Here is a 23,922-nt window from a genome sequence, read left to right as displayed (position 1 = left end):
TGGATGAATTAGATGAAAGTCTTTCTTCTTCTTCTAGTGTTTCTTCTATAACCATGACCTGTGTTTTATAACCATATGTAAAACTCCAGCAGGGAAGTAAGGCTCCACACTGGGCTTAGGTAGTGTTCTGCATTCCATTTTATCTGACATGAACAATATCAGAATCTCACATGAAGAACACAGAAACAACTATTATACAAATGTTATCCAACATAAATGAATTACTATTTTTTTATAGTGCCTTCAGAAGCTGAAAAGAGAAAGATTTAACCTTCCTCCTTTCCAAAATAAAACTCAGTCTCTCATTTGACCAGGAAAATACTGAGGTCTCCAAACCACTACATATACACGCTATCTCCACCAAGAGATATAAATGAATCTTCTCCTGAATTCCCTTCACCCCCTGCCCCCAACCCCGACCCCAATCCTGCTGAAAGCAGTCTTTCTCAACTGTTTCCTTCTTCCACTGTGGACTGTCTTTAATTTCACCCCTTCATAGAAATTATTTGCCAACATTCTACTTAGACCTCTGAACAAAGATTCAGACTGCTATTAAGCTGCTCTCATTCAAGTGTTCTCACTGCCCTCAGTCACTCCTGGCTAATACCCCAAATGAAAGGCTCAAGACAACTGTTTTCTTATCCGATCTCATCCCATTATATCATAAACTTCCTTACCCCTAACTCTTCTTTCCTCCTTACAAAAAACCCTTCTGTTTTGAACTGTTGTGCCTTCTTTTAAAGAATGCTCTGGCCACCCCATCTCCCCTCCTTGCCTGCATTTGTTTTTTCCAAGGACTCTGTCTGTCCTAGGCCCTATGGATGGAGACATGAGTCTCTGCAATGCACTATCATATCCCTACCAGTGACTCTTCTTTCCTCAATTATACAATCTCCTCTCTGATTCAGGTTGTCCTGCTGTCCGTTTCTTTTTACTGTCACTTTCTGATACCTGGCTAATAAGCTGCTTCTTCCACCTCCATCCAGGTGAAGGACTCAGCCGACATCTTGTCCTCATAGCTCTTACATCTCTTCAATGCCAGAGCCCTTCACCTCTGCTCAATTTTAGTAACTCATTCTCACAGCACAACTTAGCATCTTCTAAAACTGGTCTAATCCTGAACCCACACCCCCAACTCCCAGTCTCAAACCTATCCATCTTCCAGCTCTTACTCTCCTATGCCCCTCCACAGACTTCAACTATGTCAAGACTTCTGGTCCCTTGACCACTGTTTATTCTCCAAATCTGTTACCAAAATCTGTTATCCTAGCCTTGAATTATTTCCCCCCTCCCAGAGACACCATGTTCCATAACTCCAAGTCCTCTTATTCCTCTTGGCATCATCCCTTTTGGCTTCTACTGCAACCACCCTTGAAATCCTCAGTACTGGAACAATTCAGCCATTTTTATTCTTTAACCTTAAACACAAATTATTGAGTACATCGAAAAGAAGAAATTACAATTGTACAGACTGGAACCATTATGAATTCATGTTGCAGAACTTTTGCTTGGGCCTCAAAATCTCTTAAGATTTTTTTTTTTTACTAGTCCCCAGTCAGTATGATCTACTCCAAACTTTCACCATCATATCTCCAAGTACCCTACCCAGCTCTCCACTTCACTTGTAATATGTGACCACTGGGCACCCATCTTCTACCCCAACCTGTACACCAATATCTGTTGCCATCTCCCCCTATCAGAGGAGTCGATGCCCCCCTTGTCCAAGGCTAAGTCTATTAGCCTTGGACACCACACCCTATTATGTTCTAGGGCAACATTTAATCTATCTCACTCTCTCTCCAGTGATCTAATTCTTCCTTTCTATTGTCTCTTTCTCTCCACAACTGAAGCCTACCATCCTAAAATTCTCTAGTCCTCTTTCAGGAAATTGCACAGAAAAAGAATATGGCAGTTGGACTTTATTGCTCCACTGGTGAGGCCAGATGACACTGTCATTAAAAGCAGAACTTTGAAGTCAAAAGACTCCACTGGAATACAGTTACACACCATACAAGCTTTGGATCTTTGAGTAAATTCCTTAACCACTCTGGGTCTCAATTTTTCCATCTATTAAGAAAAGTGGGAGGATAGTACCATCTTCTCCCCAGACCATTTCTGGATGAAATAAGATAATGATTGTCAAGTGCTTAATAAGAGCTAAGCATACAGTAAGCAGACCATACATGGTAGGCAGTCTCATTACCACCTGCTCCTCCACCTTCTTCTGCAGCTGCTCCTTAATCTTTGCTCGCCATGTCAACTTTTCTGGGCTCTGCTTTCATAGCCTCTCCAGCAGGCAGACCCTGCTTCCAAGAGCTGGTGACCTGTTTGGCTATGTTCTCAGAGCACACTCTTACCTTTCAACTCCCAGGATTTGTTTGGGCTTTTTCCATGGGATATCATTTCCATGAGCTCCTGGACTAGCGCTAACAAGTGCTGGGTGGGTACCACAATCCCTGGCTCCCCTCTCCTTTAGGATCCAAACTTTGCCTTGACACAAAGACATGAGCTCAAGAAATGTCTTTAGGTGAGGGGAAAGGTCTACCTCATTAAAATGACAAGCCCCTCAAAATAATTAAAAAATAGAATCATCTTTGAAAGCAACAAAATTCTCCCTCAGCTCAAGACCCTCCAGCTCTGTTCCTCCCAGTTTTCTTCCTACTTTCCTATTTATTTCTTTCTCTTTTCTCTGACCTGTCTCCCTCCTGCCTTTTAAATTCTTGGTGTTTAGTGGTTTTTTTCTTATTCTTCTTTTCTTCCCACTCTTCAAGCTGTTGCTCAGGGAAATGCCTTCTTGGACATGCCAACTGGACCTATCTCCCAGCACCAGATTATCCAGTGGCCATGTCTATGAGTTTCATGATTGATAAAAACACAACACATTCAAAATTATAATCACTATCTATACTCAAACATTTCTCCCACCTGAATTTCCTTTATGAACGGAATCACCAACAGTAACCCAAATGCAGAGCCTCAAATTAAACTTCAACTCATTCTTCTTTACTTCCCATAGACAATCGCTAATCAGATTTTAACAATTTTATCAAAGTACAGTGTTTTGCTCTTAAGCATTATACCATGTTCTCTCACCCTTTGTTATTTAAGCTGATTGCTTTCTTGCTTTTTATTCACCTTCTAGACTGCTAACCCCATCACATGTAATATCTGTCCTCAGTGCTCCCATAGCAACTTGTATATACTACTATTATAGCATTTATCCTATTATATTTATTTTATCCTAACTGTTCACATGCTTGAGTCTTCCTCTAGACTAGGGGTTGGTAAGCTTATTTGGTAAATCAGTAAATAAGAAATATTTTAGGCTTTTTGGCCTAAAAGGCAAAATTGAGGATATTATTTTATATGAGAATACAAATTTCCACAATTTTTTAATTCACAAAATTAAAAAAACAGTATAATTGAATACACATTTTTGTTATGTAAGTCTACTAACGAGAAGAATGAAATTCATTTTGAGGGGATAATTAAGTCTCGAGGTTAGTGTTCCTTATTACCAAAACATATTGCAACTATGCACTGTTTAATGCCAATCTGTTCATACAGATAGGCACTTAATATTGACAATAAAATCATATGCTCTATTAATGCATGAGAATGTGATTCTCACTGTACATATATATCACATGGAAAGCATTTATAGAATTCCCTTATACTCTTCTCTTGATATTTGTTGCATGTCATTACATTGTAGACATCACTTCCAATTGAATGTTAGGTGGAAACTCCTCTATTGCACAGTAAAGGTGATTTTGAAATACGGAAATTTCCTCTGTTGTTGCACTAACATCCAAAACACTACAAGACCTATAGTTTGAGTTCAGAAAATATATCTGCGACAAATGTCTGCGGGAATGGAGTTCTTTCTTCTACAATTTTTTTGCCTTATCTTAAAACATTTTATTTTTTTAACTATACATTTTATTCTGAAATAATTATAGATTCACATGCAATTATAGGAAATAAAACAAAAATTCCATGTATTCTTAAAACAGTTTCTCCCAATGGTACTATTTTATAAAACTACAATATACAAAAGTACAACACCACAACTAGGATACTGATATTGTGACAATTTATCAATCTTTTTCAAACTTCCAGTTCTATTTGTACTCATTTGTGTTATGTGTGTATTTTAGTTCTATGCTTTTTAAAAAAATCACATGTAGAGATCCATGTATCCATCACTGGAACCCAAATAAAGAACAGTTCCATCACCACAAAAATCCCTTGAGTTGTTCTTCGATAAACTTTCTGCCCCCATTTCTCATGCTTATCTTAAGCCTGGCAACTACTAACCTCGTCTCCATTTCTATAATTTTGTCATTTCAAGAATGTTGTATAAATGGAATCATATGGAATGTAATCTTTTGGAATTGGCTTTTTTTCACTTAGCATAATTCCCTGGAGACTCATCCAAGATGTTCCATATCTCAACAGTCCGTTCCTTTTTGTTATTTTAAAGTATTCCATGGTATGGATGTACAACAGTTGATTTAACCGTTTATCTGCTGAAGGACACCTGAGTTGATTCTATAACACTGCAGAACTCACTTTATTAGTTCTAGGGGTTTTTTTCTTTTGGTAGATTCCTAGGAATCTTCTACATAGCTAATCATATCACATACAAATAGGGATAATTTTACTTTCTCCTTTCCTATATGTATGCCTTCTACTTCTTTATCTTGCCTTAGTGCAGTGCCTAGAACTTCTAGTACTATGTTGAATAAGAGTAGGTAAAGAGTACATCTTTACCTTGTTCTGGATACTAGGGAAAAGAATTCAGTTTTGCCATTAAGTATGATGTAGTTTTTTTGTAGGTGTTCTTTATCACGTTAAAGTAGCTCCCCTCTATTCTTGCAGAATAAATTGTTTAAGTTATTCTAATCAAGTATGGGTATTAGATTCTCAAATACTTTTCCTGCATCAATTGATATAATCATGTAACATTTCTTTTTTAGCTTGCTGACACAGTAGATTACTTGGATTGATTTTTTAATGTTAAACCAGTATTGCATACCTGGAATAATATACTTGGTAAGGGTACATGATTTTTTTTTTACATTGTGGACTTTTACTTGCTAATATAGTATGGAAGATGTTTGCTCTAAGCTCATCAGAGATATTGGTCTGTACTTTTACCTCTGTTTATCTGTCTTCTTTCTTCACTATTATATTTAACAGCTGTGTATGGTGTTGGTATCAGGGTAATACTGGTCTCATAAAATGAGTTAGGAAGTATTCCCTCCACTTGTACTTCCAGGAAGAGATAGTGAAAACTGGTGTCAATTCTTTTTTAAATGCTAGGTAGAATTCTCCATTGAAACCATCTGGGCCTGGAGTTTCCTTTCAGTATCTTTTCTTTCTTTTTAATTTTCTTTATTATGAAATACAACATATATACAGAAAAACAGAAAAAGCAATAATTTTCAAAGTACACTTCAACAAGAAACTACAGAACAGATCTCAGTTTGTTATGGGTTACCATTCCACAGTGTCAGGTTTTTCCTTCCAGCTACTCCAAAACACTGGAGGCTAAAAGAAATATCAATATAGTGATTCAGTAGTCACCCATTTGTTAAATCCTATCTTCTCTCGTTATAATTCTTCCTTTTCCTTTGATCCTTCTCCCACTGTATAGGGATCTTTGAGCTATGCCCTTTCTAATTTTTTCACATTGAAAAGGGGTGTTGATAATACAGGATAGGGGGATGGAATTAGTTGGAGAGGCTAGCCCCTCTGGATTTCAGAGCTTATCTAGCCAAGGAATGCTCTGGAGATAATGTGTTTCAGGAAAGTAAACTTAGTGCATGATACATGCATAGAGTCTTAGAGCCCTAGGTATTCTTTAGGGTTAACAGGCATGATGTTGGCTGGGGCTTGGGAAAACATGGCAATGATCAGTATCTAGCTGAAGTTTGTATAAGCATGGCCTCCAGAATAGCCTCTCGACTCTATTTGAACTCTCTTAGCCACTGACATCTTATTTTGTTACCTCTCTTTTCCCTCTTTGGGTCCAGAAGGCATTATTGATCCCATGGTGCCAGAGAGGCTCATCCCTGGGAATTACGGAGACTTTCACCCCTGAAAATCATGTGCCCTGTAGGGGGGAAGATAATGATTTTCCTTACAGGGTTAGGCTTAAAGAGAGAGAAGTCATATCTGAGCATCTAAAGAGGTTTCCTGGAAGCAACTCTAAGGCATAATTTCAGGTAGTCTTAGTTTCTCCAGTACAGAAATAAGTTTCATAAGGGCAAGCCTCAAAATCAAGGACTTGGCTTATTTTCTTGGGAGTCCCTAATGCTTGAGAGAGTACTAGGGATTTTCCAAGTGCAAAAGTTTAACAGTTCCATATTTTTTCTCTAGTCCCTCAATGGGCTCTACCAATATTTTTTAATTATCAGCCCACCATAGTCTCTGGGTATTACATTAAGCTATATAAAATTACAAGACCTTGTTTCTGTTCTGGGCCCAATGTGGTCGGGTTGTTCAAATAAGCTATCCAGACAGGTTGATTTAGATTATGTATTACAGAAAATTTAGGTTCTAGACATAATAAAACTCTTTAACTATGGTCTTATACAGTAGGTGAAGTTCTAGAGTATATACACTGTCATCTTTTGCTCTGTATTCTGATTTATCTTAGTCTCAAACAAATCAGCTTAGTTTTTATCTCTAATTGAAGCCTGATTTCTTTTTCAATTACTTTAACTGTTACTGTGTGTAAAATAATGCTGACTTTCAGAGCTGCAGAGTTCTAGCTCTGAATCTTAGGTGTCACAGAAGTACTCAAAGTTCCAGGGAAATATCAACTTACCACCTTATATACACATAGCTCTGTGTCTCAGAATCTAGAAATATACTTACAACTTTGGACTAAGTATGGCTGTTATAAGAACTTGCAATCTAGACTCCAATTTTCTTCCAAGTATTTTCTGAAAGAAACCATGGCATATTTGTTCTTTTGTTTCCTGTTTATTTTGCACAACACACTGTCCCCAAGGTTCATTTAGTTTGTTGCATGTCTCATGACATCATTCCTTTTTTTTTTGTTTTAACTTTTTAAATTGTGTAATATAACATATATACAAAGCAAAGAAAGAAAAAAGCAATAGTTTTCAAAGCACTCTTCAACTAGCAGTTATAGGACTGACCCTAGGATTTGTCATAGGCTACCATACCATTATCTAATATTTTTCCTTCTAGATGCTCTAGAACATAAGAGGCTAGAAGGAATAAATATTTTTTTTTATTATCACAGTCAACCTTTTCTTTTTTGTGAAAAATAACATATATATAAAAAAGTAATAAATTTCAAAGCACAGCACACAATTAGTTGTAGAACAGATTTTAGATTTTGGTATGGGTTACAATTCCACAATTTTGGATTTTTACTTCTAGCTACTCTAAGATACTGGAGACTAAAAGAAATATCAATTTAATGATTCAGCAATCATATTTGTATATTAAACCCTGCCTTCTCTGTATAACTCCACCATCACCTTTGATCTTTCTATCTCACTTTTTTTTTTTTTTTTTTTTTTTTTTTTTTTTTTTTTTTAAAGGAAAGACAGAGAGAAGGAAGGAAGGATACAGAGAGAAGGAAGGAAGGATAGAAGGAAGGAAAGGAAACATCTTTTTTCTTGCTTTATTGTATTTTGTTTCTCCGTTTTTGTTACATGGGCTGGGGCCGGGAATCGAACCGAGGTCCTCCGGCATAGCAGGCAAGCACTTTGCCCGCTGAGCCACCGCGGCCCGCCCTTTCTATCTCACTTTTGAGGGGTATTTGGGCTATGGCCATTCTAACTTTTTCATGTTGGAAGGGGCTGACAATAATAGACTCATTCCTTTTTGTAGTGGCACAGCATTCACTATCCAGTTCACTATCACAGTTCACCTTTTGACTTCTCAGTCATTGAACCATTTGGCCCCCTGCATCCATTGGACATTAAGGATAATGCCCAAAATAAACAAATCATGTTTTACAGGGTCCTCATTTTGTTGTAAAATCAACAGCACTCTCAATTTTAGACAATTTTCACTGGTCCCAAGAGACAAAGAACTAATAAACAGAGCCTCACCAAATATCAAATCAAAACCTCCCCTAAACATCCCAGAGTATATTAAGCAGAAAATCAAAAAGTATTGGCAAATTCGGTTATGTGTTGCTATCTACCACTACTTGCCAACCCCCAACCAAAACTATTCTAGCTAATCCTAAAGAACACCTAGGGCAATATATAAGATTCTACAAAATTTCCATGCATTAGGGTAACTTTCCAGAAACCTACAAACTCCAGATGGGTCCCTGACCAGATAAATCCCGAAACCTACAGGGACCAGCCTCTCCAGAACATCAGCTAGTTCCATCTCCCTACCCCCTATTACTGACAGCCCCTTCCAACATGAAAAAGTTAGAATAGCCATAGCCCAAATAGCCCTAAGGTGTGGGATAGCAAGATGAAAGGTGATGGTGGAGTTATACAGAGAAGGTAGGGTTTAACAAATGACTATGGTTGCTGAATCATTAAAGTGATATTACTTTTAGCCTCCAGTACCTTAGAGCAGCTAGAAGTAAAAACTTAAAATTGTGGAATTATAACCCCTGCCAAACTCTGAAATCTGTTCTACAACTCACTGTTGTGCTGTGCTTTGAAATTTATTGCTTTTTGCATATATGCTATATTTCACAAAGAAAAAAAAAGTTGATTGTGATGATAAAAAAAATACTTATTCCTTCTAGCTTCCTATATTCTGGAGCAGCTAGAAGGAAAAGTCTGAGATGATGGTATGATAGCCTATGACAAACTCTGGAACCAGTCCTGTAACTACTTGTTGAAGAGTGCTTTGAAACTATTGCTTTTTTCTTTCTTGGCTTTGTATATGTGTTACATTATACAATAAAAAAAGTTAAAAAAAAAAAAAAAAAAGTATTAGCAAAGTCCCTTGAGGAATGGAAGGAAAAAATATGTAACTATTAAACTTTACCACCAGGGAAATCTCTGAAACTGTGTCAAACATTAGGGACACCCAAATCAACAGGCCAAGCCCTTGATCTTGAGGCTTGCTCTGGTGAAGCTTATGTATGTAGCAGAGAAGCTTAGCCTACCTATAGGTATGCCTAAGAGTTACTTCTGGAAGACCTCTTTTGTTGCTCACACGTGGCCTCTAAGCCCAACTCTGCAAGTGAAACCATTGCCCTCCCCTCTACGTGGGACATGATTACACATACCATATAATCATGACAACATGATTGTATGGTATGTGAGTATTTAATATATATCAATAAAAAATAATTTTCAAAAAGATCAAAGGAGAAGGTGGAGTTATAAAAGAGAAGATAAGATTTTAAAAATGAGTATGATCCCTAAATCACTACATTGAAATTCCTTTTAGTCTCAAAGTCTCCCTGGTGGAATGGGAGATTATTCCCAGGGATGAGCCTAGCCATGGCACCATGGGATAAACAATGCCATTCTGACCAAAAGGGGTAAAAGAAGTGTAACAAATATGGTATCAGTGGCTGAGAGAGTTTAAATAGAGTTGAGAAGCTACTCTGAAGGTCACTCTTACACATGCTTCTGTTAGACATTGATACATATCATAACTTGCCAAACCAAAACCAAAACTATTCCTGCTAACCCTAAAGAATACCTAGGGCATTATATAAGATTTTACAAAGGTTCCATGCACTAGCGTAACTTTCCAGAAACCTATAACCTCCAAATGGGCCCCTGGACCAGATAAGTCCTGAAAGGCAGAGGGGCCAGTCCTTCCAGAACATCAACTAGTTCCATCTCCCTATTCCATATTATTGACAGCTCCTTCCAGTGTGAAAAAGTTATAATGAGCATAGTCCAAATAACCCTAAAGAGTGGGAGAAAGATCACAGGTAGGTGGACTTATACAGAGAAGGTCGGGTTTAACAAATGAGTATGACTACTGAATCATTATATTGATATTTCTTTTAGTCTCCAGCATCTTAGAGCAGCTACAACTAAAAACCTAAAATTGTAGAATTGTAACCCATAGCAAACTCTGAAATCTGTCGTAATACTATTTGCTGTGATGTGGTTTGAAATTTATTGTTTTGTATATATGTTATTTTTCACAAAAAAGAATAAAAAAGTCTATTGTGATGATAAATGTATAGCTATTGGATGATAATTGTGAACCACTGGCTTACAATGGATGATTATATGGTGTGCGAATATTTAATACATATCAATAAAAATAAATCATTTAAAAAAAGATCAAAGGAGAAGGTAGAACTATAAAAGAGAAGATAGGATTTAACAAATGAGTATGATTCCTGAATCACTGTATCGATATTTCTTTTAGTCTCAAGTGTATTCAAGTAGCCAGAAAGAAAAACCTAAAATTTTAGAACTGTAACCCATACCAAACCCTGATATCTGTTCTATAACTAATTGTTGTGGTGTGCTTTGAAATTTATTGTTTTGTATATACGTTATTCTTCACACACAAAAATAAATATATGACCTCCCCTAATCTTCTGTTCTTACCATGAATTATTTACTCCTTGTATCACTGTGGGGCTGTTGCTGTCTTTCTTTTCAGTAGCTTTTTAATTCTGAAACCAATTTCCTCAATGGTTACAGGAGTATTCAAATTATCTATTCAACCTTAGCTGAGTTTGGTAATTTGTAGTTTTTGAGGAACTGGTCCATTTCTTCTAGGTTGCTGAATTTATAAGTGATAATTTGTCACAGTATTACCTTATCATCCTTTTAGTGGCTGCAGAATCTGTAATGATGTACCCTGTTCTGTTCTTGAAATTGATTTGTCTTCTTTTTATTCCTGTTAGTCTTCCTACAAGTTCATCAGTTTTGCTGATTTCTTTGTACAATGAGCTTTCAGTTTTATGGATGTTCTCTACTATTTTCCATTTCACTGATTTCTATGCTTATTTTTATTATTCCTTCTGTTTCATTTTTTAAATATTCCTTCTGTTTTTGTGATGCTCATTTTGCTTTCCTTTTTACAGGTTCTTGAGGTAAGAAAGATTATTGACTTGAGACCATTCCTCTTTTCTTATTTAAGAAATTTTCTTATAAAATTTAGTTTATATAAATTTCCCTCTCAGCACTATTAGCAGCATCCAACATATTTTAATATGCTGTATGTTCATTTAAATACAGTTTTATATATTCTAAATGCAATTTTAATGACATATATTCACATATCATACAAGCCGTTTGAAATATATATGTTTTTAATTCTTCTTTGGCCCATGGGTTATTTAGAAGTGTGTTATTTAACTTTAAAGTATGTCATTTAATTTCAAACTGCTGTCTTTCTGTAATTGATTACTACTTTCATTCCAATATGATCAGAAAACATACTCTGTATTATTTCAATTCCTTCAAATTTGTTGAGGTTTGTTTTATAGCCCAAGATATCATCTATCTTGGTGAATGATCCATGAGCATTTGAAAAAAACAGGTATACCGAAACCAACAGTTGGGTGGAATATTTTATAAATGTCAGTCAGATCCTGCTGGTTGATGATGTTGTTCAGTTCTTCTATATCTTTACTGGTTTTGTGTAATAGCTCTGTCATTCACTAAAAAGGAGGTACTGGATTACCTAACAATAATTTTGGATTTGTCCATTTCTTCTTTCAGCTCTATAACTTTTTCTTCATGTGAGGCTCTGTTATTTGGTGTATACACACTTAGGACTGTTATATCTTCTTGAGGGATTGGTCCTTTTATCATTACATAATGTCCCTTTTCATTTCTATTTTATTTGACTTGAAGTCTACTTTATCTAACATTAATATAGCCATTCTGCTCTATTTTTTATTAATGTTTGCATGGTATAGCTATTTATATCCAATGACTTTCCGTCTACCCATGTTGTTAAATTTGAAGTGAATTAGAGCATGGTGGTTTACTCTGTCAATCTGTATTTTTTAATTCGTATGTTTAGACCATTTACATTTAATGTAATTATTTGTATGTTAGGGCTTAATCTGACTATTATTTGTTTTCTATCTGTTTCCTCTCTTTTTCTTCCCTTGTTTTCCTATTGGTTACTTCAATATTTTTAAAAAATCTTATTTTTATTTACTTATATCATTTTTCAGAGTATTTTCTTACATAGCTTTCTTGGTGGTTGCTCTCAGTATTATAATATACATATGTGACTTATCACTACATTTCAAGTGAATTGTACTTCCATTTCAATTCCTTTGCCTTTCCTACTTTTAAATATTGAGTATCAGATGATGTTGTAATTCTTGCTGTAATTGTCAACTATGATTTATAGAACTCATTCAGAAAGGATATATCCATGTTTCTGCTCTTTCCATAATTTGATCTTCCTTTCTGATGCCCCCAAATTCCCTCTTTTATCATTTTCTTTCTGTTTAAAGAAGTTTCTTTGGTCTTTCTTTAAAGGGTAGGCCTACTAGCAACATATTCTTTTACATTTCCTTTGTTTGAGAATGTCTTTACTTTCTCCTTCAGTGCCCAAGAATAGTTTTGTCAAATATAAAGTACATGTTTGATAGTTCTTTTCTTTAAACTCTCAAAAAATGGTGTGACATCTCCTTCTAGCTTCCATGGTTTCAGATGAGAAATTCACTGTCTCTTAAATTGGTGCTCCCTTTTAGGTTAGGTGTCATTTCTGTCAGGCCACTTTCAAGATATTCTCTTTAGAGTCTTTAGTTTTCAGAAGTTTAATTATGACGTGTCTTGGTGTGGCTCTCTTTGAGTTTATCATTTGGTGCTTTTACATTTTAGAATATACAGGTTTATATCTCTGACCACATTTGGAAGGTTATCAATCATTATTTTCTTTTATACTCTTTCAAGCTCCACTCTCTTGCTGTTCTCCTCCTTCTGAGATTCCAATAATCCAAATGTTGAAGTTTTTTTATTGCTCCACAACTACCTGATGTTCTGTTCACTTTTTTTTCCTTCAGTCTGTTGTTCAGACTGGGTAAATTCTACTGATCTGTCCTTAAGTTCACTGATTCTATGCTGTGTCATCTCTACTTGACTTTTGAACCTATCTACTGCATTTTTTAGTTCCATAATTTCTATTTGATTCTCTTCTTTCTTTTTTTGTAAAACAAACAAACAAACAAAAAAACTCCTATTGCTTTCTTGAGACTTTCTATTTTCTCATTTTGTCTCCAGAGAAATTTTAGTTGTTGATGCATTTTTATGATGGCTGTTTTTAAATTCTCATTAGATAATTCTGACATGCGATTAACTTCCATGTGAGCATCAGTTGAGTCTTTTTTTCAAACTGTGATTTTCCTGGTTCTTGGTATGACAACTGATTTCCTATTTTATCCTAGGGCTTTTAGCTACTATAGTTAGGAATCTCTGGGTTCTACTTAAATGTTTTAGTTTAGAAGACAGTCATCTTATTTTGGTTTAGCATACAGGTCTTGGCCTACTTTTGTGGGCTGTAGCTCCAATAACAATTTAATTTTCAGAGCCTTTGTATTGTTGTTTTGGTATGTTTGGTTTATAAGATGACACTGGGGCTCCCAGTTGATCTCTGCTGGTACTGCCTGAGGGGGTGGAAGGAGCTTTCCTAGGCCAGGCAACCTGGTTTCTCTAGGTGTGAGAAAGGAATCTTCAGCCCATAGGGATAAAGAGGTTTCCCAAGCGAGGATGCTTGTTGTAGTCGGATTTCCATTACAGGTGCTACTCAGCTGCCTGATATTTCTGAGTGGAAGAGGGGAGACTCAAATGCTTGAGGATTAAGAGGCTTCCTGGACTGGGCTGCTTCTTGTGACAAGATCCTCCTTATTATCAGCACTTATTGTTTGCAAGACTCCTAGTTCATCCCCATTGCAGTTTCTGAAAGAACTGCCTGGTATTGTTGGCAGAACTCCTAATTAGATTTAAATAAGGAACAGACCTACCTGAGTCACCTATTGCTGGGTTGGGGATGGAAAACATCAGGCCTGGGTGTTGTTGGTAGTTTCCCCAGCCTGTTGGTGACGTCCTCTGCCTATAAGGTCCCCTGCTAGCATGTTGTTCCTCTAATTCTAGGGTCCCTTACCAGTTCACCTTCCTCTTTCCACCCTTTAGAATTTTCATTTGGTTGTCTCTTGTGTTTTTTTCCTAGGGTTATAGCTGTACTTAAAGAATAGGAGTAAAGAGAAATGAGTTTACATCATCTTGTCTGAGCCACAAGTCCTTGCTTCTTCTTTTAATTTTTTTTTTTAGTGGTTTTTCTTCTTCTTTTTTTTTGTTTTTTTATTTTGTTTATTTTGTTTTGTTTTTTTCTCTTTCTCTTCTTTTAATTTTTGACAGCACAGACAGTAAATAAAGCAGCTTGACATTACTTATGATTCATGTAGTTGTCATGGAATGACTTTACCAGGCATAAATTTCACATACAAGTGTTGTTTGACCTTGTAGTTTTAAGTTGAATTCATTAAAAAAAAAAAAACCAATAAGTCTGTAGCAAAAGGTAATTTCCAAAGACATTCAATGTTTGGTAACAGTGGTTAAGGGTAGTTCTCATTCAAAAAAAATTTCAATCACACCCCTGAGCACACATATGCAAAAGCACAATAAAACCTTATCACTAATGTATTTATGACAAAAATTCATGTAATTGACAATGGTTAATTCCAAGAGCGCTAATAAAGTACACTATCAATGTTACTGTTTCAATAAATATACATTGGATTAAAACATTTTCTACAAAGTACTTACTGGATAATACACTGACTAACCATAGCCTTTAAACATCTTATATATTCATAAGCTTTGTGTATTTGTTTGACTAAGTTTTTCTGCTCTGCACATTTTTTTCAACAACCAACAGGGCAATACATTTTATATTCTACTTGTACTGAATTAGTATTTTATCTTGCCTGGAGCTCTTCCATGCAAACTATTCATAGAGACAATTCTTCTGTTATTTCAAACTCAATGTTAACTCCTTGAATAAACAACAAATGAGCAGTAACGGCAACATCTCCCTTGTTTGTTTTTTTACTACCTTGTTTTTTAATTGACTATTGATGTTGCTCCCAATGTCCTCATTTCTTTGAGCAACTGTTATTGCTTGAAAGGCCAGTAGTCTTAAAGAAGTTTATTTTCTCTGGACACATTTCTTCAGCTGCTGCAATCACACACAATTTAATTAATTCATTATCAGTAAACAATGTTCCTTACTTGGCTATATATATATAGATATATATAAGCCACAGGAAATAGACTAGATTGCAGCCCCATTTTCATATTATATTTATATGAAGAAATTCTGCTGTGAAGTCATATTTTGTTTTAAAGTCTCTAATTTTCTAGTTTATGCTTTCTTGTGAGTTGGGAATATTGTGATGAATACTTCACTTGATAATGTTAACATATATGGTATTCTTTCAGCACAATTATAGTGGCACTGCATAATAATAAGACAATGCTTTGTCATTTAATTTGATAAAAAAAGAATTAATATTCTACTGCTTAAAGTATGACATTAAAAACCCACTTTTAGGAAAAAAAGAGTACTTTTTCCCTAAAGTAAAATAACCGATTATTGCAGAATTATACAGTAATGTATAGGTCAAAATGGATGGATATAGAAAGTTGTAGAAGTCTTAACGGAAGTGGATTTTATTGGTTGTGATAAATGTTGGCTAAAATTTTATAAGATTTTTTTAATAGCTTTCTTATCAGATGTATCTTCATGCAAAACAAAAATTTGGTTTTATTCTGTTAAAATGACAGTTTTCTTGGATTATTTGTTTGCTCTTAGTGAGAAGCTGTAAAAAATTTTTAACCATCTGAGTAATCTGCCTAGATGACAAAGAGTCTATGTCTTATCAGACCAATGTACTTATTGATGTGTAAAAAAAAAAAAAATCCACTTTTTTCTTCTTTTCTTGTTTTGACATGATAGGTATGCACTGGTAATAAAAGGTAATAAAATGTCACAACAGAGTCATATATATGGCTTAGTTTTGTAGTGTGCCAAGCAGCAGTACATACATGGCCTCTGTCACACTTACTCAACTCCTGCTGTTGTAACATGAAAGCAGCCACAGATAATATGTAAACATATAGGTGTAACTGCATTCCAATAAAACTTCATTTACGGACAGTGAAATTTTAATTTCATATAGTTTCCATATCATAAAATTGCAATCTGTTATTTATTTTTCAATAATTTAAAAATGTAAGTCATTCTTAGGTTCATGGCCATGCAAAACCCCAGACAGTGGATCAAATTTAGCTCCTGGGCTATACTTCACCAACTCCTGCTTTACACACCACCAGTTACACACTGAAATGCCAACATGGGCCAGGATTTAAAAAAAAAAAAAAAGAGGTAGGCATCAAAGGCATTCAGTAGCCAACTGTAGGATACAAGTTTCAACTACAAAGAGTTGCCTCTACTCAGCGCTGACTGACTAAAGTAATTAAGGAATGTGGTCTAATGTTGCTGGATATTTTGTTCTGGCAAGAGAAGACTTCAGAGATATAACTCTTTTATATGAACATTTCCTTTTTTTTTTTTTTTTTTTTAATTTAAGATACTAAGACAAAATTTTTAAATGCCACGCAGGTAAAATGAAATGGGTTGGTGAGCCAAATCTAGCCCATGGGCTTTCCATTCATTATAATCCTCAGCACCTAGCATGCCACCTGTTAGTATTCAATGCTTACTGAAAGTAAGACCTAGATAACTGGATGGGCAGTGGGGATAACATTTATTTAATATAATTTAAAAATTCCTGATCTTGATATTCAGGAGATACACTTAACCAAGTTGCTAGACAAAGTGATGACACCTTGTATTCCCAGTTTAAACATGCTGATGGTTCCTCATATTGTGAGGCCACTTTATATGTTACCCTTGCACCACTTTTTCTAGCTATTTGTGTAGCTAGAGTTAGCTGTAGTTGATCCTGCACCTAAATATGCCACTAGCACATACAATCATAAAATAAAATTGAATTTTATAAAACAATGACACAGGAGCACGAAAGAAATCATTGTGTTTCTCTGATAACCAAGTTGAATACTTATGAGAAACTTAAAAAGAAAGACATTTAAAATCTGCTTTTGAATTAAGTATGGGTATGACAACAAAAAAATTGGAGCAAAAGTCTGTAAAAGTCTAGGAGGAGTCTGTGTTCATATTGCTGAACCAGTGTTTAAATTTTCACTCCACTTTAAATAAACCAAAACTAGAAATCTTAGATGTGGCATTCCAAGTGTGGTTTAAGCAAGAAACGTAACACAGAACTCCAATCAACATACGCGTACTCAAAGAAAAAACCTTAGCCCTTCATCGAAAGACAGGAAAATTAATATATATGTTTAAAGTTATTTAAAAATAGTCAATTTTTATAGTTCCTTGCTTCCACTGACTTTTTGTTTAACTGACCAACTACAGTCCTGACTGCATCACATAAGAGACCTTGGACAAGTAGCTCAGGTGACAGTCATTTGGACAAGTAGAGAAAATCTGTAGGCAATGACCTTTGCTGATTTCTGCAGTGACTTCTCTGCTAAAACTCTTGTGTCTTGTGACGTGGAGATGCTCTCCTCTTTTGTAACTGCTGAACCAGTGTTCTCTTCTCCTAAATTTTCAGAGGGGGAGGGGAAGAGATAGAAGAGGAGTCAATTATTTGCATATCCATTAGGCACACGGACTCGCTGCTATTTTGAATTCAGAGCTAGAAGAGTTCTTGGATACCATTTAAACTAACTACTGATTTTACCGAAAAGGAAATGCAGGCCCACAGTAGTTAAATAACTTGGCTAAGGTCAATCATGTCCTGTATTAATGCTCACACTGAACATGCAGCCTCAGTGGGCCACATTTTATCCATTTGTCATTATTCACATGCTAAGTCACATACTAGTGGGCAGCAGCAAACTATGTCGAATTAAGCTAAATCTCTGGTGTGTCCAAATGCCGAAAAAATACATGTTATTAAATACAGCCCAGCCCACAATGAAGAGTAGCGATAGGTTAATTTATTATGCACATCTGCTGAAATAAAACAAAATCAAAATAAAAGTTAACTTTCAGAAGCACTTTGGTACCAACCACAACAAACAAAATGGTGGAAAATAGATTATATTTATTAAATAAATTTAAAAAAAACCAACCCTGATTTTCCTGGCTTTTCTTAGTGACTTATATAAAGAGTGAAGTGCTTAAAGTCTTTTAATGTTTAATTTCCTTTTTAAAAAATCTTATGAAATGCACATTCACCCAAGAAACTGAAACCACATCTCCCCAGTAAAGAGGCAGTCAGGCTCTGCACCAAAAGTATTAAAAACTCTCATGAACAAAAGCAGAAAATTACACACTTTTGAATATTTAATATTTTATGTTTTCATTTGTTACATTAGATTTCCCCCACAAAATATTCTTATCCAACTCTCTCAGAGTTTCTGGATTATAGGGGTCATAACCAATTCATATGGGACCCACTCCAGATAGCTAAGGGAGACTTGTACTTATCATCATTTAGACATTATCCAGGCCAAAATAAATAAATAAATCCTTTTAGGACTGGCTGCCTCTTAGCAAAGGTTCAGTTAAAAGCCAACTTTTACCATTCTGGGCGTACTCTGGAAAAAACAGTGACATGATCTGACCCACTGGGGCTTACGAATTATCAACTATTTTTTTTTCCATCTAGGCTGAAATCATCTACCTACGAAAGTGCTTACTAAAAGCAGAATTCTCATTGTTTTCCACAGAGAGAAAACAAACAAAAGCTTTTACATTGTAGATCATCCTGTCTATCAGTAAGAGGGTCAAGTTCATGGTTCAGGATTCCAAAATCATCGATACTTCCAGAACAACAGTTTTTATTATCTTAGGGTAAAAATAAACCACACAAGTTGTTGATCTGTTTGTTCTTACAGTGCCAATGTGCTCTCCAGAACAAAGTAATGCAGGAAAGAGCAGGAAGCTGGAATGCCATGATATCTGCAGTTTGAATTGCCAGCCTCAAAAGATGGGAATCAAGACGGGAGTAAGAGGAATGGTTTTTCCAAAACAGCTCAAATCCCGGGCAAACAGCTTTCTGTGATGGTCATAATGATCCTATCTTAAAATGACTTTTGCTTCAGAAGCAAAAGCCATACCAATAACAAGCAAGTCTTCTGTTCCAAAGGTTATGACAAGTTACATTCAAAGAAAGAGACCAAGCCATGGAAGTGGGCCCAATCATGATTTTCACTTATCACACCTGAACAGGACCTTCTCAGGTTCTGTGTTCATAAGGGAATCCTGGCAGAAATAAAGTTTAGTTCAAAGATACATTTTAATAAGTTAATTTGAAGTTTAACTTATTAAACTTCAAATGCATGTGAGAATCACAGATTATCATAAATAAATGTGAAAAAAAATGCCAGGTTGGAAAGTTGAATCATCTTAATAGCTTCCCAATGACTACATTTTGCCACACTGAATAGCAAAATTTTCAATTTAGTAAGAGAATCTACCATATTATTTAATCATGAGATTATTTAATTACAAGATCATTTATTTACTCATTTATTCCACATGAATTCACTGAACACTAAGCATTGGGGTTTGGTGGTGAATAAAAGTAACATGGTTTCTGCCCTTATGGGACATATAGTCTAATGTGGGAGTGATATTAAATAATCACTCCCTAAATATAAAATTATAAATTGTGATGAACATGAAAAAGGGAAGGAACAGACCAAAGCAGAAGGGGAGAGAACACATATGATTTAGATTAGAGGTCAGGAAAAGGCCCTCTGAGGAAGCAATATTTAAAAGTTGAGACAGGAGATAGTGTGTGTAGGAGTGAAGAGGGGGACAAAAGACCCCAGATGGAGAACAGCACGTGGGAAGGGGTGGATGTGGGAAGTTCCTGGTACAATCAAAGAACAGGAAGAGGACTCTGTGGCTGGAGTGCAGTGATCAAGAATGAGTGTGGCAAGAGATGAGATTGAGAAGTAGATAGGACTGAAGTTTGGAGGGGACACTGAAGGACTTGATGAGAATTTCGAATTTAAAGCTAAATGCAAAGCGAAGCTAGATAAGGATTTTGTGTAAAAAATAACATTACATTGCCTGAGGTGAGATTAGAGCAGGCTAAGAGTTACTGCAACAGTCAAGGCAAGAAAGGCTAGCTCTATGATGCAGGCATTGGAGATGGAATTAAAGGGATCAATTTAATATGTATGTTGGGGCTGAACTGATAGACTCAGGTGGTAGTTATATATGAGAGCTGAAGGAGTATCAGATATGAGAAGTAAAGGATTATTGACAGTTTTCTGACTTCTGCAATTGGTGGAAGGAGGCATCATTTACTGGTATACAAAAAAGGACCTGCTGGACCTCCGTGTTCATCTTGATCTCTGAGGCCAGAGGCCAAAGATGAGGAGAAAATGAGCCTGAGGACGGCAGAACTATCCTACAAGCCCTGGTCTGCTTACCTCTGTTTTTCTTTTATGTGAGATAGAAATAAACTTCTTTCTTGTTTAAGCCATTGATATTTTAGGATTTAATGCTACTCTCAGCAGAACATACTACCTAACATACAGGTCCACACAGATGACACTGGCAAGCTTGGATACTATCCTGTAAGGCATTAGAAGGGGCAGAGAACTTTGCCTCTCTAGAATTATATATGTGTGTTAGGATTATGAATTTAGTAGCACTATGGATTGGAGAGACAACAGCAGCAGAGCTCTTAATAAGAAAGCTCAGGTCTTAACATCATCACATAGATGCATGATCATCGTTTCTTAGTACATTTGCATCGGTTTAGAGGAACTAGCAACACAACAGAAAAAGATATAAAATGTTAATATAGAGAAAAGAAATAATAGTAAAAAACAACAAAAACCCATAGCTCAGATGCAGCTTCATTCAGTGTTTTAACATGTTAAGAATTACTGAGTGCATATGTAGAATGGTATGATTTCTAAATGTTGTGTTAATTTCTTTTATTTTTTTTTCTTCCTTTCCGTTAATCAAAAAAAAAAAAAAAAAGAAAGAAAGCTCAGGTCATAGTCTGGCAAGACACAATAAGAACCTGGATCTAAATAGCGGCAGTGAAGGTGAACAGAAGGGTGTAAAGCATGTCTCCATAACCTAAGAGTGATTTAATGTGAAAAAAAAAATGGGCTTAAGGTAAAAAAGCTTGATTGAATATCAGGAAGAATGCTTTGACACAGCAATAGAACTCTGTAATGAACTACTAGACTAGGGCAGCGTTGCTGGAGGTCTGTCTGCAACAAGAGAAAAGGTCACATGTGCTCACAGCCTTCAGTTTCACCACACTGAAGGCAGAACTGGCCCCAAGTATTCTGCGGTCCTTCCTAAAGTTCAAATAATTCTAGAAATTAGTGACTACCAAGACTCTTCATCTAAAAGAAATTTTTTTCTAGGAATTAGATACACTATTAATATAAGCAACTGTTCGTTATATTCCCCAAGAAATACTCTAAGAAGAAAAATCTACTTCTATTTTAAACATTTAAAAAGTAAAATGCCATGGTCTGTTAAGGTTGGCCTTGCCAGTTATGCATAACAAGTACAAACCCAACACCTTACTTTGCTAAGAAAAATGATTCTCATTTGGCCATCTTAGATAGAAACAACAGACTAACAAATTAACACTTCAGAAACATGTTCAAAGTTTTTCAGTTGATTAGACTATGATTCTAATGGGGGCAATGAGGAGGAAACAGACAGAAATTGGGCAAAAAGTGTGTTTCAATCTATCTGATTAAAAGAGTGACATACTCTGACAAATCCAAGCTTTTTCCATCTCTAACTGCAGAGGATGGAAATTTACAATTTGCCACAAGAACTCAATGAAAACTGAAATATACATTTCCTTATACAATGAAAATATGTCCCTTTAGATCTCTCCAAATCAATCAATCAATCAGAAAAATGTCTTTTATGGATTCTTCACCACCATAGAAATGACAACAAAAGTTCTAATAGGTAGAAGGTAACATTCACTGAATAATCACTTGCTACGCTGCAAACCTGCTCAGCACAGTGAGTGCTGATGATCATCCTAAGATCCCCCATGTGCAACTCCTACCAAGACCAAAGCAAGGGACACCCATGAATTCCCATCTTCACAAAATCCTCATCCCAAACAAGTTTCCCACTCTGAAATAAAGCTAACTCTGTCTAATGAAGTTGAATGGTGCCAAAGAGTTTTCAAGGCATGCTCACCTATCTACTTCATTTGATCCACACCACATCATACTATGGGTAAAGTGGAAATTGTTATTCCAATTTCACCAAGGAAACAGGTAATAAAGAGGCAACATCACATAAACAGTTGCACAGCCAGTCAACGAAAGCATGCTGGGATCCTGGTGCTCAAGTGCACTGACCTCTATCCAGGCAGCAATCAGGGCATTATGGGGAGAAACACTGAAAATCTCTGTCAAGATATTTAAGTGCCCATGCAACTTCTCTGATATGGAGTCCACACAATGGAGGTCCTGCGTATCTATGGAGTATCAAGCACTCTCTCTCTGTCTTCAGAGAGCTCTTGTGTTTGAAGTGAGACAAAGATGCAAACAAATACTTAAAGGACATGGTGCTGGTGGCTGTTGTCAAGGAGTGAGCCCAAAGCAATGGGAAGGGGGCCAGGGAGAGTTTAACAGGGCAGCCATTTCCTGCACTGAAAATGGGGAGGCTCGGTAGGAACCAGCTAGGTGGAGAATGGAATGTGCAAAAAAAAAAAAAAAAAGATTTACACCATCAAGACTAAACCAAATAAATTTGGTTACTGGTTTTTCTAATTCTGTAAAGTAAGTTGCTGGGATTTTAAATGGCATTGCATTGAATCTATAAACCAATTTGGGCAGAACTGACCTCTTAACTATATTTAGTCTTCTAATCCATGAACTTGGCATACTCTTCCATTTATATTAGGTTTTCCATGGTTTCTTTTATGAATTTCTTGAAATTTTCTGTGTATAGGTTTTTATATTCTTAGTTAAATCTATTCCTAAACAGTTTATTCATTTGGTTGCTGTTCTAGTTTGCTAGCTGCCGGAACGCAACATACCAGAAATGGAATGGCTTTTAAAAAGGGGAATTTAATAAGTTGCTAGTTTACAGTTCTAAGGCTGAGAAAATGTCCCAATTAAACATGTCTATAGAAATATCCGATCTAAGGCATCCAGGGAAAGATACCTTGGTTCAAGAAAGTCAATGAAATTCAGGGTTTCTCTCTCAAGTGGAAGGGCACATGGTGAACACAGTCAAGAATTTCTTTCTCTCATCTGGAAAGACACATTGCAAATACGGTCAGGGTTCCTCTCTCATCTGGAAGGGCACATGGCGAACACAGCTCCATCTGCTAGCTTCTTCTCCTGGCTTTCTTTTTTATGAAGCTCCCTGGGAGACATTTTCCTTCTTCATCTCCAAAGGTCACTGGCTGGTGGACTCTACTTCTCATGGCTCTGTTATTCTGCTCTGCTCTCTCTGAATCGCTTTCATTCTCGAAAACGGTTTCCTCTTTCATAGTCTCCAGAAATTTATCAAGACCCACCCAAATGGGTGGAGACATGTCATCACCTAATCCAGCCTAACAACCACTCTTGATTAAATCACATCTCCAGGGAGATGATCTGATTACAGTTTCAAATATACAGTATTGAATAGGGATTATTCTGCCTTTATGAAATGGGATTTAGATTAAAACAGGGCTTTTCTAGGGGACACACATCCTTCTAAACCAGCACAGCTGCCATTGTAAATGGAATTTTTTTCTTGCTTTCCTCCTCAGATTGCTCATCACTAGGGTATAGAAACACAACTGATCTTAGACCACTGCTCTTGTCCCTGCCACTTTGCTGTATTCATTTATTACCTCTAGTAGCTTTGTGGTAGACTTTTTGGGATTTCCAACATATA

At 36.1% G+C, this 23,922-nt stretch overlaps 1 protein-coding gene across 5 annotated transcripts in view; it reads right to left on the bottom strand.

Moving 5' to 3' along the window:
* The window catches only part of DIS3L2 (DIS3 like 3'-5' exoribonuclease 2), a 526,830-nt gene that overhangs the window by 275,443 nt on the left and 227,465 nt on the right, over positions 1-23,922 (bottom strand). For all 5 annotated transcript variants that reach the window (XR_013173119.1, XM_077155428.1, XM_077155431.1 and 2 more), the window contains exon 7: positions 17,511-17,611. Coding sequence is in view for 4 of the 5 variants with exons in the window: in XM_077155428.1 (XP_077011543.1) it covers positions 17,511-17,611 (101 nt within the window). In the remaining variant the exon portion in view is untranslated. The remainder of the gene's footprint in view (positions 1-17,510; positions 17,612-23,922) is intronic.

This window comes from Tamandua tetradactyla, chromosome 3, assembly GCF_023851605.1.
Source record: "Tamandua tetradactyla isolate mTamTet1 chromosome 3, mTamTet1.pri, whole genome shotgun sequence".
In the NCBI taxonomy this organism is placed as follows: domain Eukaryota; kingdom Metazoa; phylum Chordata; class Mammalia; order Pilosa; family Myrmecophagidae; genus Tamandua; species Tamandua tetradactyla.
Note: the sequence above shows the minus strand (reverse complement) of the source record. Positions and strands in the feature narration are given on the sequence as shown.